At 43.0% G+C, this 18,271-nt stretch overlaps 1 protein-coding gene across 1 annotated transcript; it reads right to left on the bottom strand.

The window, feature by feature from the left end:
- Nucleotides 1-12,631: 12,631 nt before the first annotated feature.
- Nucleotides 12,632-18,217, bottom strand: LOC148139311 (putative G protein-coupled receptor 139). Its single transcript, XM_087980835.1, is given in 2 exon segments — nucleotides 12,632-13,572; nucleotides 18,133-18,217. Coding segments are annotated over 2 exon segments (1,026 nt in total).
- Between the last annotated feature and the right edge of the window lie 54 nt (nucleotides 18,218-18,271).

Here is an 18,271-nt window from a genome sequence, read left to right as displayed (position 1 = left end):
CTTCTCCTTCCAATCCTCCCACTTTTTTCAAACCAAAGGGGTAGCCATGGGCACCTGCATAGGCCACAGCTATACCTGCCACTTTGCTGGGTACATGGAACAGTCCATCTTCCGCAGTTACACTGGCACCATCCCCAACCTTTTCTTCTGCTACATCGATGAGGATGTTCATCAATTCATCAATTTCACTAACACCATTTACCCTTCCCTTTCTTCACCTCTTAATCTCCATCTCCATCTCCGGTGATGGATCAACTATGTACATCTTCCACAAACCACCGACTCTCACAACTACCTGGACTATACCTCCTCCCACCCTGCCTTTTGTAAAAAGGTCATCACTTATTCCCAACTCCTCCACCTCCACCGTATCTGTTCCCAGAATGACCAATTCCACCTCAGAGTGTCGCCAAACCCTAGCTACCTGGTGTCTGGAGGAAGGATCTGCATCTTCTGCCTTGGAACACTGCAACGACATGGGATTCATGTGGGTTTCAACAGTTTCCTCATTCCCGCTCCACCCACCTTATGCCTGTCCCAAGCCTCCAACTCAGCACCACCCACTTGACCTGTCCATCATCCTTCCCATTCATTCGCTCCAACCTCCTCTCCGACCTATCCAGTTTTCCCCCACCTTCATCAATTGTCGCATTCTCAGCTATATCCCCCCCTCGCCCCATGCCCTTCCCATTTCGCACGCTAGCAACCCAAGGCCCACTAGCCTCATTCCTGATGAAGAGCTTATGCCCAAAACGTCGATACTACTGGTCCTCAGAAGCTGCCTGACCTGCTGTGCTTTTCCAGCACCACACTCTCGACTATACATTTTTATGACAATATTTGGGAAATGACATGGGAAATTTCATGTCACTACCAGGTCGCAATGTTAGAGCACAGTCTTTACTGAATATTCCAAGGAAGATTTCGCTGGATAATTGTCATCTTCATAGGAACAGTGTTAGCCATTAACAGTCGGATTCTAATTGTAGTGAACGTGCAGAGGGATGGTATTATTGTTGGCATGGTCAAACTCAGGTTTCAAAGTGTGATGATGATGCTCCTTTAACAAGTTTTCATAATGGCTTTACCCTTCATGCTGTATTTGACAGCATTCATAAAGACACAGGTTCCAGGGTGTATAGATTTGAAGGATTTTGGAGATAATTTGATCATAGCTAACAGATACTGCTTCGGGGAAAATGCTTTAAAAATCACTTGTACAATGGTCAGTTCTCCCAGCTCAGATTCCCTCTGGTTTGGTTTGGTTTTAGGAAGAAGTCAGTTTTGAAGCTGTTAGACCCAAAGAAGCAGGTCCATACTGATCCTCGCTCTCTGTGTGATATTCCTACGCTAAGAACCTGTCTTGAATTTTGCTTTTCTTTTCACAAAGTGTGTTTGTTGCAAGTATTTGGAACAATGTCATTATTTTGCGATAATTTGTTGAGTTTTTGGATAGGTTAGATTATTTTATATTCTGTTCTATTTTGTTTGCGTTTCATTTGATAACCTTACACCTGCTTAGAACAACCAGCAAAATTACGGTCAAAGCTACTTTCGCTAAATGTTTTGAAGGGGTCGAGCCTGATCCATAACAGACACATCTAATGCCCGGTGTTCAATGGCGTCTCTGAATGTCGGACTGCTTTAGTTGTAATTTTTATTCGTTGTGATCAAAATGAATTTATATGAGGTTGGAGAGGGCTCAATTGACAATTAAAGTAATAGGAATCATTGTGATAATTTTGTTCTTTGGATGTCAGAAACCCCTCTAAAACTTACAGACAATGTTCTTGTTTGTCGTTCAGTTGAGTTAATGAATTTGAGCAGGAGAAGGCCATTTGGCCTATCGACTCTCCTGTACCATTGAGTTATAGAGATGTACAGCATGCAAACAGACCCTTTGGTCCAACCAGTCCATGCCGACCAGATATTCTAATCTAATCTAGTCCCACCTGCCAGCACTCGGCCCATATCCCTCCAAACCCTTCCTATTCATAGACCCATCCAAATGCCTCTTAAATGTTGCAATTGTACCAGCCTCCACCACTTCCTTTGGCAGCTCATTCCATACACGTACCACCCTCTGTGTGAAGAAGTTGCCCCGTAGGTCTCTTTTACATCTTTCCCCTCTTACCCTAAACCTATGCCGTCTAGTTCTGGACTCCCCGATTCCAGAGAAAAGTCTTTGCCTATTTACCCTATCCACGCCCCTCATAATTTTGTAAACCTCTATCAGGTCACCCCTCAGCCTCCGACACTCCAGAGAAAATAGCCCCAACCTGTTCAGCCTCTCCTTATAGCTCAAATCCTCCATCCCTGGCAACATCCTTGTAAATCTTTTCTGAACCCTTTCAAGTTTCATAACATCTTTCCGACAGGAAGGAGACCAAAACAACACCAAGATTGCTCAGGTTCTCAACTGAACCAAATGATTCTGCCTGTTCATCACATAGACTATGTCTCCTTTGTTAAACAAGCATTTACCAAACGCTTTAATTTATTCTAATGCCCACATCCACTGCTCACTGGGGAAGTGTGTTCCACAGAGTGTGTATCCTCTCTGAGAGAGAGAGAATCTACTAAGCCCTCTTCGAATTTCAACCCATGCCAGTTGATCCCTTTCAGTCTAAGAACTATTTGTAACTCCTTCATTGGCCTCAAACACTTTTGTGGCGGAAAATCCACAGGTTCACCACTCACTCGGTGGAGACATGTCTCCTGATTTCTGTCCTAAGTAGCATAACCTGCACCCTTAAATGATTAACCTTTCCCCCGCCCCGCCCCAGTTCAGGATTCCCCAGTCATTGGGAACATTTTTCCAGCACTTGCACTCTCTAGCCCTGTGAGAATTTAATAGGTTTTTATGAGGTCCCCAGTACCCTTGTTCCTCACATTATTCTTCTAAAGTCCAGTGACTATTTTGCTAATCACTCTGTTCTCTGTTCATATGTCTGCAAATGTACCCCCACATCTACTTGAATCTACCTCCTTGAACTGAAGGTAGTGACCCCTGCTGGTCTATTTCAGTGGTGACACCAGAGTTAAACATGTTACTGATGGACTGAAGTCACATTTAGTCAAGACGTGGTTGTGACTGTTGATTTCGTTCCTGTGACAACAATGTTTGTTTTCTCCATCAATCTATGCGTGTTGTCGCACTCAGCATTACAGACCACATTTCATTTGCAAATAAAATATTGCCATTGGAATTTCATCCACAGCCCAACTGGTATTTCAAAGCATATCTCCAAAGCATTACATACAATCTCAGGATTGCTAGGCCATCTCAGCTTTGTAGAAGACAGCAGCTTTAACTGTACACTTCTTTGTTAATATGTCAGAAGGTGTATTTGCATTCAGATAAATTTTTTGTCACAATCAAGACATAATCTTGAACACAGCCTTATCTGAATATTCCTAAGAAGCCTTCCTTTGATACTATCATCTTTGTAGGAACAGCTTTAACCATTACCAATCTGATTCTTATTGCAGTGATCGTGCAGAGATGTGTGTTTATTCTATGTTACGTTTAAACTCAGGTATCATAGGCTGCCATTTCAATAGCATCAGATGACTCCATATGTGGACCTTTCAGTTCAAATAATTTACTCTGAGCTTCCTGAGACTGCAACTGACTTGAGAAGTAAGAAGGGGACAATTTCATGGAGGAACGGTCATTGCTCAATATTTGTACTCAACATATTGTTACAACTGGGTGGAGCAGAAGGAACTGGAACCCCCAGCATTTTTACTGAAAGATAGAGACGCTACCACACTGGTTATAGGATCCCCACAAAAAATGGGTAGCATAATTTGTGAGTGTATACATCATAAGTTAAATCAACCTTTTCCTGTGCATTTATCATCTAGCGTCAGCATAGATAGGACATGAACTTAGACTCCACTAGTCCAGAAGTAGGGACGCAGCGAGCCCATCTACCGAGCTGCTGACAATATGGAATGATAGAAAGTACGCCCCCCCCCCCGGTGGACATACCACAGGCTGCTTGCTGATTCATCACTTCTCTCAGACTCAGCAACAAACACCAATACTTATATTTCAAATTTTGTCTTCCTGGCATCACAAAACACACATAATGCCAACTACCTGCAGGGCTCCCGTCTTTTGATTTTTGCCAGATTATTATTTTTTTGAAGCATTTAATTTGAAGTTACTCAGTGTTCTTGTTTTGGAGACGAAGTGTAGAGTAATGGCAGCGCAGGCAGTGGAATGTTCCTCCTGCAGGATGTTTGAGGTAGGGGTGACGACCGATACTCCTGCCGACTTCATCTGCAGGAAATGCAGTCAGATCCTGCTCCTCACAGAACGAGTTAGGGAACTGGAACTGGAGTTGGATGAACTGAGGATTATTCGAGAGGCTGAGAGGGTGATAGATAGAAGCTACAGGGACATAGTGACGCCAGAGAACAGAGGTAGCTGGGTAACAGTTAGAGGTGGGAAGGGGAGGAAGCAGGCAGTGCAGGGATCCCCTGTGGTCGTTCCCCTAAACAATAAGTATACCGCTTTGGATACTGCTGGGGGGGACGGCCTAGCAGGCGTAAGCTGCAGTGCCCAGGTCTGTGGCGCGAGGTCTGGCTCTGATACTCAGAAGGGAAAGGGGGAGAGGAGGAAGCGCTAGTTATAGGAGACTCTTTAGTTTGAGGGAAGGACAGGCGGTTCTGTGGACATGGGCGAGACTTCGGATGGTTTGTTGCCTCCCGGGTGCCAGGGTACGAGATGTCTCGGACCGTGTCTTCAGAATCCTTAAGGGGGAGGGTGTGCAGCCAGAAGTTGTGGTGCACGTTGGCACCAACGACATAGGTAGGAAGAGGGGTGGGGAGGTCATTCAGGAGCTCAGGGAGTTAGGCTGGAAGCTAAAAGCTAGGACGGACAGAGTCGCCATCTCTGGGTTGTTGCCGGTGCCACGTGACAGTGAGGCAAGGAATAGGGAGAGAGTGCAGTTGAACATGTGGCTGCAAGGATGGTATAGGAGGGAGGGCTTCAGGTATTTGGACAATTGGACTTCATTCTGGGGAAGGTGGGATATGTACAAGCTGGACGGGTTGCACCTGAACCAGAAGGGCACCAATATCCTGGGAGGTAGGATTGCTAGCACTCTTCGCGGGGGTTTAAACTAATTTGGCAAGGGGATGGGATCCGGACTTGTAGTCCAGCAAGTAGGCTAGCTGTTTGTCAGGATGTCCAAGAATGTAGGGAGGCTGTGGAGAAGGCAGCACTGACAGGGAGTACTTGCGGACAGAGAGATGGGCTCAAGTGTGTATACTTCAATACAAGGAGTATCAGAAATAAGGTGGGTGAACTTAAGGCGTGGATTGGTACCTGGGACTATGATGTGGTGGGCATCACGGAAACGTGAATAGAAGAGGGACAGGAATGGTTGTTGGAGGTTCCTGGTTACAGATGTTTCAGTAAGATTAGGGAGGGTGGTAAAAAAGGAGGGGGGGTAGTGTTGCTAATTAGAAATGGTATAACGGCTGCAGAAAGGCAGTTCGAGGGGGATCTGCCTTTGTAAGTAGAATGGGCTGAAGTCAGAAATAGGAAAGGTGCAGTCACCTTGTTGGGTGTTTACTATAGGCCCCCCAATAGCAGCAGAGATGTGGAGAAACAGATTGGGAAACAGATTTTGGAAAGGTGCAGAAGCCACAGGGTAGTAGTCATGGGCGATTTCAACTTCCCAAATATTGATTGGAAGCTCTTTAGATGAAGTAGATTGGATAGGGCGGTGTTTGTGCAGTGTGTCCAGGAAGCTTTTCTAACGCAGTATGTAGATTGTCCGACCAGAGGGGAGGCCATATTAGATTTGGTACTTGGTAATGAACTGGGCCAAGTGATGGGCTTGTTAGTGGGTGAACATTTTGGTGATGGTGACCACAATTCTGTGACTTTCACCTTGGTTATGGAGAGAGATAGGTGCGTGCAACAGGGTAGGTTTTACAGTTGGGGGAAGGGTAAATACGATGCTGTAAGACAGGATCTGAGGAGCATAAGTTGGGAGCATAGGCTGTCAGGGAAGGATGTCGTGGAAATGTGGAACTTTTTCAAGGAACAGATACAACGTGTCCTTGATATGTATATACCTGTCAGGCAGGAAAGAGATGGTCGTATGAGGGAATCTTGGTTGACGAGGGAGGTTGAATGTCTTGGAAAGAGGAAGAAGGGGGCTTACATAAGGTTGAGGAAACAAGGTTCAGACAGAGCATTGGAGGGATACAGGATTGCCAGAAGGGAGCTGAAGAAATGGATTAGGAGAGCTAAGAGAGGGCATGAAAAATCTTTGGCGGATAGGATCAAGGATATCCCCAAGGCATTTTATGGGTATGTGAGAAACATGAGAATGACGAGAACGAGGGTAGGTCCGATCAAGGACTGTAGTGGGAGACTGTGTATTGAGTCGGAAGAGATAGGAGAGGTCTTGAATGAGTACTTTTCTTCAGTATTTACAAACGAGAGGGACCGTATTGTTGACGAGGAGAGTGTGAAACAGACTGGTAAGCTAGAGGAGATACTTGTTAGGAAGGAAGATGTGTTGGACATTTTGAATAATTGAGGATAGACAAGTCCCCCGGGCCTGACGGGATATATCCTAGGATTATGTGGGAAGCAAGAGAGGAAATTGCAGTACCGTTGGCAATGATCTTTTCATCTTCACTGTAAACAGGGGTGGTACCAGGGGACTGGAGTGTGGCGAATGTTGTGCCCCTGTTCAAAAAAGGGAATAGGGATAATCCTGAGAATTACAGGCCAGTTAGTCTTACTTCGGTGGTAGGCAAAGTAATGGAAAGGGTACTGAGGGATAGGATTTATGAGTATCTGGAAAGACACTGCTTGATTAGGGACAGCCAGCACGGATTTGTGAAGGGTAGGTCTTGCCTTACAAGTCTGATTGAATTCTTTGAGGAGGTGACCAAGCATGTGGATGAGGGTAGAGCAGCGGATGTAGTATACATGGATTTTAGTAAGGCATTTGATAAGGTTCCCCATGGTAGGCTTATGCGGAAAGTCAGGAGGCATGTGGTAGAGGGAAATTTGGCCAGTTGGATAGAAAATTGGCTAACCAGTCGATGTCAGAGAGTGGTGGTAGATGGTAAATATTCAGCCTGGAGCCCAGTTACAAGTGGAGTTCCACAGGGATCAGTTCTGGGTCCTCTGCTGTTCGTAATTTTTATTAATGACTTGGAAGAGGGAGTCGAAGGGTGGGTCAGTAAATTTGCAGATGATGCGAAGATTGGTGGAGTTGTGGATAGTGAGGAGGGCTGTTGTCAGCTGCAAAGGGACTTAGATATGATGCAGAGCTGGGCTGAGGAGTGGCAGATGGAGTTCAACCCTGCCAAGTGTGAGGTTGTCCATTTTGGAAGGACAAATAAGAATGTGGAATACAGGATTAATGGTAGGGTTCTTAGTAAGGTGGAGGAGCAGAGGGATCTTGGAGTCTATGTTCATAGATCTTTGAAAGTTGCCACTCAGGTGGATAGAGCTTGTAAGAAGGCCTATGGTGTATTAGCGTTCATTAGCAGAGGGATTGAATTCAAGAGTCGTGAAGTGATGTTACAGCTGTACAGGACTTTGGTTAGGCCACATTTGGAGTACTGTGTGCAGTTCTGGCCACCTCACTTTAGGAAAGATGTGGAAGCTTTGGAGAGGGTGCAGAGAAGATTTACCAGGATGTTGCCTGGAATGGAGAATAGGTCGTACGAGGATAGGTTGAGAGTGCTAGGCCTTTTCTCATTGGATCGAAGAAGGATGAGGGGTGACTTGATAGAGGTTTATAAGATGATCAGGGGAATAGATAGAGTGGACAATCAGAAACTTTTTCCCCGGGTACAACAGAGTGTTACAAGGGGACATAAATTTAAGGTGAAGGGTGGAAGGTATAGGGGAGATGTCAGGGGTAGGTTCTTTACCCAGAGAGTGGTGGGGGCATGGAATGCGCCGCCTGTGGGAGTGGCAGAGTCAGAATCTTTGGCGAACTTTAAGTGGCAATTATTTCGGTACATGGATGGGTGCTTAAGCTAGGACAAATGTTCGGCACAACATCGTGGGCCGAAGGGCCTGTTCTGTGCTGTATTGTTCTATGTTCTATGTTCTAATTTTGTTATTATCAGGAAGAAGAAACGTGGTAAAGTTGTTGTCGCTGCCGCAGCCCATTTGACAGGGCAACTTTGAAGATGCAGGTAAGGGAGAACATATAATATCCCAACTGTAAGGAGCTGTCTCATCATTTCTGATTCTACTAATAAATAACTCAGCAGAAAATACAACAAACGGTGTCCCTGTTTGATGGTGCTGACATTTCAGGGACTGCCCACCACAGTTCTTGGAAATGAGTCATCGACATCTTTTGTGTCACAGACTTAAAAATGGGCCAAGAATAGATTTATCCTCCAAATGCACATAATAACGAGACTGAGCCTTTTTTTAGCCTTGAAAATAAAACACAGCAGACCCAACAAGCAATATAATACTTCCAGTTCAAAAGCATAGCAAGTGTAAATGTAAAACAACTGCATCGACCTTACTCTGCATCATCCTTCAAAGGACTTGCAAACATGTTAAACTTCTGATGTGGTTTCCATATCAAGCGTTTTCTGGTTTGTCACGACTTAATTTGGGCTGATCACTGAGCTCCGCTATTTTACAAACCACAGCATGTGTGTCCAGTGTGGACAGCACAAAGAACAATTCAGCTAACCGACTACATGTCAGAAACCCCAAGACAATACACACTTCATTTCATCATGAACTGGACAAACCAGTCTGTTTGCTGTAAATATTTATCCTACAATAAAAAGACCAAGAAGGGGGCAAGGGAATCAGAGAGATAATTTAGACTGAGAGAGAGACAGAGAGGGACAGACAGAAAGAGGGAGATCGAGAAGAACAGACAACACCACTACAAGTGAAGGAGAAAATCCAGGAGGAGAAACAGTGAGAGATCAAGACAAAAAGACAGAGAGAAAGGAAAAGCACAGCAAGAAAAAAAATAGAAAGATAGAGAGAGACAGAAACCCACAGAGGGAAGGAAATCCCAGGAAAAGAGTAAGAATCCTTGGGATTTGACTCTGAAAAGCCTCACTTCATGCATTGCCTAAATGAGGCGGCGCTCCATGATACCACGCCCATGTCACACTCTCTGCCTCACGGGCCATCACTCCTCATGTTCTCGGTCTTACCCCGGAACACCACACTCCCTTTCCATCTCTGTCACCTTTCTGTCTCAATTTCTCTCATGCCCCGACATGTTAACTCCCTCTCAAAACCTCTCCTCTCGGGAATAGCGACATGCACCTCCCCCATAACCTTGGCTAATTACTCCTCCTCTCAGCAGTTCCAGCCTCCAACGATCCACTTACCTACAGTCTGCATCACAATGGGAGTAAAACATGGAGACACACTGCTATGAGAAGGCATATCCAGCCTTTTTATTCAAACACTAGGTACGAATGCTCATGTAATTGCAAATCAGGATTATGTATGGTTAGACAGGGAGTTTGTAGGGGTCAGTGTTCCCATGCATGTACTACCATTGTCCACCTGCCTAATAGAGGCCGTGAGTTTGGAAAGTGCTCCTTGAGGAGCTTCGGTGAGTGATTTCTGTGTGTTCTATCTATTGCTACTTGTGTTTTTTGTATCCTGTGGAAGATACTGTCCGAGTTCTGGTAATACTCCTGCCTGACCCTTCAGATATATGTCAAACACATTGTTCTCTGTGACAGACCAAATCAGATGAAAGTTAGGAGGTTCTGTATTCAATCATCTGTGTCTTCAAAGCTCACAAATCTGACTTTCAAACCCAGGAAGAGGAGCCCAGTGTATACACCACTGTTACACAGAAAGGAGCTCGAGGTGGATTCAAGCAAATCACAGAAATGGAACTGATCCAGTGCTGAACACAAGTAGTTTCAAAGCTTGGAACAGAAACGTTATCAAACCAAAAGTACAGTTGGAATGTCCATCTTTAACTAATAATCAACAAGGTAAAATCTCATTTTTGGAAGATGTGGAACAGACTCTCATCCAGAGAGAAGTTAGGTCAGAAGAGTTCCAATTGTGTTATCCTGCTTCAAGTATATAAATATGAAATTCCAGGCCAGACGGCTTTCATTATAAATCAGATAGAGTCATTTAATGTGAAGAATATTCAAGCTCAGTTGTGGGAAAGATCAAGGTAAAGGCTAACGAATACCTAAGACTTGGAAGTGAAAGAAAGAGTTAAGTCACAGTCATAGATGTGATGCAGAATAAAACTCTAGAATTATTGAATCCTGACAGTGTGGAAACTGGCCATTCTACTCAACAAGTTCACACCGACCCTCTGAAGAATATCCCACCCAGACTCATTCCCCTATCCTATTAGTCTACATTTCCCATGACTAATGCACCTCCCCTACACATCCCTGAACATTACGATCAATTTAGCATGGCCAATTCACTTAACCAGCACAATTTTTGATTGTGGGAGGAAGCCAGAGCACTCAGAGTAAATACATACAGACATGTTGAGAACGTGCAAACTACATAAACAGTCACCCGAGGCAGGAATTGAAGCTCGGTCCCTGGCACTGTGAGGCAGTACTGCTAACCACTGAGCGACTGTGCCGCCCATTTGACACTGTCTGCCCCTAGGGACATCGCTCTGCACTTTCTCGGTCTTTTCCACCAACACCACACACTCCCTGTCAATTTCAGTCCCCTTACCCAGACTTCTCTTTTTCTGTCTCTCTCATGTATTAATTGTGAACTCCCACTCAAATGAAACTCTGCCTCATGTATGTGAGAACTGCAATATGATGGTATTGTGACAGATGTGCTTTAAAAATTTGCAAACAGTTTTATGATTAGATTCCTTAAAGTGTGAAAACAGGCCCTTTGGCCCAACAAATTTACACTGACCCTCTGAAGAGAAACCCACCCAAACTCATGACCCTGTATTTACTCCTGACTAATGTACCTAACACAATGGATAATTTTGCATGGACAATTCACCTCACCTGCACATCTTTTTTGGAATGTGGAAGGAAACTGGAGCACATAGAGGACACCCACGCAGATATGAGGAGAATGTGCAAATTCCACACAGTCACCTGAAGCTGGAAACGAACCCAGGTCACTTGCCATGAGGTAGAATTGCTAACCCACTGAGCCAATGTGCTGCCCTAGTGTGTTAAGAGAACAGATACATTCTCATTCTTGTTATTTACATTAAGCATTCTTTTTTAAATATACAGCCTGATTTGCAGAGTTGCACGCTTGTCATTGAAAGAAAGGACAGCACGTTAAATGAGAAATGAAAGAAAGATGAATTATCAATCTAGGTCTCCACTTCGAATCTGATCTGTCTAATACGATCATCATTTGTGTGAGAAACGAAGCTCACTCACTTCAATAATTTCAGTCCGAGACAAGATCTGAGACAAGCTCGGCCAACAGAACCACAACAAAGAGCACCCGAGCTACAAATTTTCTCACAAACTTTGAAGATCTGAATCAGTAGTGTCATTTATTTCGCTCTTGCAAGAGGGGTGTTGTGTCCACTGTACACAAGACAGGGACACACACACACTGAATTCAACTTGAACACAATATTTATGTAATTGTTTCCTATTCTTTCATCCCATTGCTCCTCCACTGTTTACATATCCCACCTTTCGAAGACCGGCGCCCATTACTCTTGTTCATCTCTTGCCTTATCCGGCCTTGTCTGTGACAAAATGCTTATTCTGGCCTCACAAGGCCGTTTGACCACATCCCGTCATGGTACATTGTTAGATATATCCTCCTTCACTACCATCTGTTTCCCTCACTTGCATGATCTTATGACCTTATGACTTCTTGACTGTGGTTTGTTCCTGTTTTTACAGAAGCGGGAAATAGATGCTTATAACTACTGTTTGTACAGGCATATATAGCCTAACCCCCTCCCCTCACAGCACCTCATCTACTTATCTGTAACATCTACCATTGTTTGCTGGCACATTTCATTCTTGAATGCACATTTTAGCTAATACAAAAAAATAATTATGTATTTCCTTCACATAGTTTTCATTCTTGTTGACTCAGCTCTTGGCTGAAACAATTATACACTGGTGAGAGAGCATTTACCTTGCATAAGTAATTATAAAGTAACACTACTTTACCTATAACCTACAGTTTGGCGTCATAGCAAATCAATTCTAAGGTAAATTAAATTAGGGAAAGTTTATTCGAAAACAAATTGAAATTAGGCATGCAAAATGTGAGGGAACTCGTTTGGAATATTAAGCAGAGCAGTAGATGTGATCTATGTATCGAATAGCCAAGTGGTTAAATTTGGTGCTACCTATTTATTGGAATGCAATTAAGTTAATTCAGTTCTTCCTGTTGAATTCTTGAGTATTTACTCAATTTCTGTGGATACTGCGATGGTATATTTAGCTTGAACAAAATATTTATTATGCTGACTTCAGGTGAAGATTAAAAATCTTGTCTCAATAATTTGACAATTCAAATAAAACACCACCCAACTGAAGGGAAGGTTACACTATTGTTCACATTCTATTTCTACAAATAAACAATCTTAATATAAATCAGTTGATGAACGTTTATTACTCAAATCAGTAGTCGGGAAAACAGCTATGTGTGGTACTGTCCTATAGATTGCCATAATTTCATTCTAAAAGTAATTACTCTTTTCATTACAGTCAGTGGGTATTTTACAGCACTAACGAACTGTTCCCTGAACTTCGACTGAGTTATTGCATAAATAAACGTATTTGTGCTGCAACTTAGATTCAGCAAGATTAGTTCAATGCTTTCAAATATGTGCAAACCCTCATTATATGATCTGGGATATATTGCTGCAATTCGATATTATACGAAATGAATTACGTACGGTGACTACAGCAGTATGAAGTTACTTGATACAGTGAATAGTAAAATCATTGACTTTCTTCTGCTCTCCATCTCAGGATCACTGTGCTTCTCTTCCATCTTCAGACTTCTCAATCTTCTACGGATCCGATTCGCCACTAAAATGTATCTGACTGTCAAAGCATTGAGGAACAAAACTAAACTGAATGGGAGTAATGGTGTTAACACTTTATCAAACAAAACAAAAACTATCAATCCGAATTCAGTAAAATAGCTGGCCTTAATTTGACAAGACCAGTGTACATTGTCAACCACAATCACAGCTTCCTGTGTCATGAAAATGGGAACATTTTTTAGAAAGAAAAGAGTGAAGGTTGTTGAAAGAATAACAGCTGCTGTTTTCGCTGTGCAATATTTCAGTCTCAGTTTCTGGCAACAAATTGTCACAAACCGATCAGCAGAGAAAGTCACAGTGAACCAGACAGAACAATCTGAACTCACATAGAGTACGAAGTAAATCACAATGCATACATTTCTGAGGTGCAGTAATGATCCCTGGTAAAAGAAATCGTTCAGGTGATAGACTATAACGTCAGTGATGGTAAGCATCAGATCTGCTGTTGCCATGGCCACCAGGTAATGAGTGGTGCACCTGGAGAGGCCGCACCTTCCTTGGGACAGGATCACAATTGCCAGTGCATTAACTGTAAGAGGGAGAACTAAAATTAGGTTCGAAAGTGCAGTTCGAACAGCCTTCCATTTGAGTTGACATGTTAATAGTTTGTTCAGGAACAATATTAAATTGTAAGGGTAAATTGAATCTCAATTCCATGTCATAGTCAGTTGTATCAAATGAGCAAAGGGAGTCGATGTCTGACTTTGAATGTGATATACTGCAAAATGGCTGTTGAGGTGTAAACTCAATATATTATTTGGAATGGCAAGGACTGATTAGGGAAAGTCAACATGGCTTTGTGCAGAGGAAATCATGTCTCACAAACTTGATTGAGTTTTTTGAAGAGGTAACAAAGAGGATAGATGAGGGGAGAGCAGTAGATGTGATCTATATGGACTTCCATAAGGCGTTCGACAAGGTTCCCCATGGGAGACTGATTAGCAAGGTTAGATCTCATGGAATAAAGGGAGAACTAGCCATTTGGATACAGAACTGGCTCAAAGGTAGACGACAGAGGATGGTGGTGGAGGGTTGTTTTTCAGACTGGAGGCCTGTGACCAGTGGAGTGCCACAAGGATCGGTGCTGGGTCCTCTACTGTTTGTCATTTATATAAATGATTTGGATGCGAGCATAAAAGGTACAGTTAGCATGTTTGCAGATGACACCAAAATTGGAGGTGTAGTGTACAGCGAAAAGGGTTACCTCAGATTACAACAGGGTCTTGACCAGATGGGCCAATGGGCTGAGAAGTAGCAGATGGAGTTTAATTCAGATAAATACGAGGTGCTGCTTTTTGGGAAAGCAAATCTTAGCAGGACTTATACACTTAATGGTTAGGTCCTAGGGAGTGTTGCTGAACAAAGAGACCTTGGAGTGCAGGTTCATAGCTCCTTGAAAGTGGAATCGCAGGTAGATAGGATAGTGAATAAGGCGTTTGGTATGCTTTCCTTTATTTCTCAGAGTATTGAGTAGACCTGTTGTTGTGGAGGTGTAAAATTGTCATCTCAATATATTATTTGGAAAGTCAAGGACTGATTAGGGATTGTCAACATGGCTTTGTGCGTAGGAAATCAAAGCTGAAAATGTGTTGCTGGAAAAGCGCAGCAGGTCAGGCAGCATCCAGGGAACATGAGAATCGACGTTTCGGGCATAAGCCCTTCTTCAGGAAGGGCTTATGCTCGAAACGTCGATTCTCCTGTTCCCTGGATGCTGCCTGACCTGCTGCGCTTTTCCAGCAACACATTTTCAGCTCTGATCGCCAGCATCTGCAGTACTCACTTTCTCCGCGTAGGAAATCATATCCCACAAGTTTGATTGAGTTTTTTGAAGAAGTAACAAAGAGGATTGATGAGGGCAGAGCAGTAGATGTGATCTATGTGGACTTTATTGGGAGGTCATGTTGTGGCTGTAAAGGACATTGGTTAAGCCACTGTTGAAATATTGCGTGCAATTCTGGTCTCCTTCCTATCAGAAAGATGTTGTGAAACTTGAAAGGGTTCAGAAAAGGTTTACAAGGATGTTGCCAGGGTTGGAGGAATTGTGTTATAGGGAGAGGCTGAACAGGCTGGGGCTGTTTTCTCTGGAGATTTGGAGGCTGAGGGGTGACCTTATAGAGGTTTCCAAAATTATGAGGGGCATGGATAGGATAAATAGACAAAGTCTTTTCCCTGGGATCGGGGAACGGTTTGGAGGGATATGGGCCAGGTGCTGGCAGGTGGGACTAGATTGGGTTGGGATATCTGGTCGGCATGGACAGGTGGACAGAAGGGTCTGTTTCCATGCTGTACATCTCTATGACTCTATGTTGCCAGGGTTGGAGGATTTGAGCTATAGGGAGAGGCTTAAAAGGCTGGGGCTGTTTTTCCTGGAGCGTCAGACGCTGGGGGAGGGGTGACCTAATAGAGGTTTACAAAATTATGAGGGGCATGGATAGGGTAAATCGGCAAATTCCTTACCCTGGGGTTGGGGCGTCCACAACTCAAGAGCATAGGTTTATGTTGAGAGGGGAAACATATATAAGAGACCTAAGGGGCAACTTTTTCACGCAGTGGGTTGTACGTGCATGGAATGAGCTGCCAATGAAAGTGGTGGAGACTGATACAATTGCAACATTTAAGAGGTATTTGGATGGGTATATGAACAGGAAGGGTTTTAAGGGATAAGGGCCGGGTGCTAGCAGGTGGGACTAGAGTGGGTTGGGATATCTGGTCGGCATGGATGGGTTGGATGAAGAGTCTGTTTCCATGCTGTACATCTCTATAACTCTATGACACTACTATTTCATACAGAATCAGATTGAAGGCATCCTATTGGCTTTACTGACATGATGCTGTTAACAGAAACAGAAAAAAAAGTGAGGAGTTTAGTACACTGTCCATTTGCCTTCTGTGTTCCCATCAATTAAAAAAGTTCTTTTCCTAGCCATGTAGTGATGGACTTAAATGTTGTAAGGACACATTTTAATGTCACAGTGTAAGCTGACATAGAATAACAAACGTATTACAAATATGGTGACCATAATCATGGATTTGACACCATTACATTACATAATCCTGTCTTACGAGACAAAAACATTCTTAAACAATGTTCCACAAAAAACATTGGAACACCAGCACCCACGATAAGTGATCATGTCCACATCCTGTCAACAAGTGGATCTCGCGATGGGCATTTAAATCATGAAAGATGGAGGAATCATCATTGAGAAACTGAAATGTGTTTAATATAAATGAATATTTATTCCAATGAATAAAATGGAGATCCATTTTAAGTCTGCCTTGAACATAAGACCAAAAAGAAGATTTCTGTCAATTGAGAAATTTGAACGTTATTTTAAATTGTTCGCCCTCTGTATGCATGCAAATAACTGTCTATTCCTCACTCCCAGTTCCTAACAATCAATTTTAGTCATAAAGATGTACAAATGAAAAAATGCTCTTCACTCGAAGTCACTAATGCTGATGAGATATCCTACATTATTCAAGTCCCGTATGCCAGAAATTATCCAATACCCTTTAAACCCTTTCTATTCATTTACCCAATCAAATGCCTTTTAAATGTTGTAATTGCACCAGGCTCCACACTTCTTCTGACAACTCAATCCATACATACACCATACTTTGCATGAAAATGTTGCCCCATCGGTCCCATTTAAGTCTGTCCCCTCTCAGCTTGAATGTATGCGCTTCAGTTTTGGACTCGCTTACCTTGGGAAAAAGACTTTGACTATTCACACTGTCCATGGCCCTCAGCTTCCGATGCTCCAAGGATATAGAACCAATCTGTTCAGTCTCTCCATCTAGGTCACATTCTTGAAATCTAGTGATATACTTTTAAATCATGTCTGCATATTCCAAGTTTAACAACACTTTTCCTGCAGCAAGATGACCAGAATGGCACGTAGTGTTCAAAAAGTAGAGCAACTAATACCCTGTACAGGATTCTACATGACCTCCCAACTTCTACGCTCAATGCATTAACCTAAAAGACAAGTGTAACCAAAGCCTACTTTGCTATCCTATCCACTCGCGACTCCACTTGGAAGGAACCATGGAATTGCAACTCAGGGTCTCTTTATTCAGCAACACACTTCAGGACCTTACCATTAAGTCTATGAGTTCTGTCCTGATTTGCCTTTCAAAATTTAGGATGTCAAATGCATCCAAAATTCTGAAAAATGCATTTGGAGTCACTAATTATGCTGAAAATGAAAAAAAAAAATTCAATCCTGGCAATGTGTTAGGTTAGTGTCATTTGCAAAATCTGGCATTAAGAGTTTTATGATTATAAGACTATTAAAACTTCTGAGTTGTCAGAAGAAGTGTGGAGCCTGGTGCAATTACAACATTTAAAAGGCATTTGATTGGGTAAATGAATAGAAAGGGTTTAAAGGGTATTGGATAATTTCTGGCATACGGGACTGGAATATGCAGACATGATTTAAAAGTATATCACTAGATTTCAAGAATGTGACCTAGATGGAGAGACTGAACAGATTGGTTCTATAATTGCTACCCTTCCCTGTCTGTCTGACATGTGATTCCAAATCCACAGCAATGTGGCTGTTTCCCAGCACTGATCCTTGTGGCACGCCGCTGGTTTCAGTCCTCCATTCCGAAAAAAACACCTTTCAATATCACCCTCTGTCTCCCACCTTCAAGCTAATTTTGCATCCAATTGGCTGGCTCCTCTTGGATCGAATCTTGCTAACAGATCTACATGCACAACCCTATCAAAGTCCATATAGACAATTTGTACCACTGTGCCTTCATCAAACGCTTTGTCATTTCTTCAAAAGCTCAACCAAGTTCGTGAGACATGATTTCCCATGCATAAAACCATGTTGACTCTTTCTATTCAGTCCTTTCCTCAGAATCCCTTCCAACAAATTGACCACAATTGATGTCAGTCTCACCGGTCTGTAATTCCTTGGCTCTTCCTTTACGGTGTTTCTTAAAAAATGAACCACATTGGCCAACACCCAGGACTCTGGCACCTCACCTGTGGCTTATCAACAATACAAATATCTCAGCAAAGAGGTCATGTATCACTTCCTGAGCTTCCCACTTGCTTGCTGAACATTCCTACTCTCTGAACTGTGCTGGTAGCGAAAATTTACATATGCTTGTCTAATCAATTCCTGGTTAATGGTGATCCATTTGATTGGTAACATCTTCAATGCAGATCCAGAGACTACTTCAAACCTCAGTTAAATGTACAAAGGGCA

This window comes from Chiloscyllium plagiosum, unplaced genomic scaffold (genome assembly GCF_037043375.1).
Source record: "Chiloscyllium plagiosum isolate Xiang-an unplaced genomic scaffold, Cpla_swu_hap1 HiC_scaffold_38, whole genome shotgun sequence".
Classification (NCBI taxonomy): Eukaryota; Metazoa; Chordata; class Chondrichthyes; order Orectolobiformes; family Hemiscylliidae; genus Chiloscyllium; species Chiloscyllium plagiosum.
Note: the sequence above shows the minus strand (reverse complement) of the source record. Positions and strands in the feature narration are given on the sequence as shown.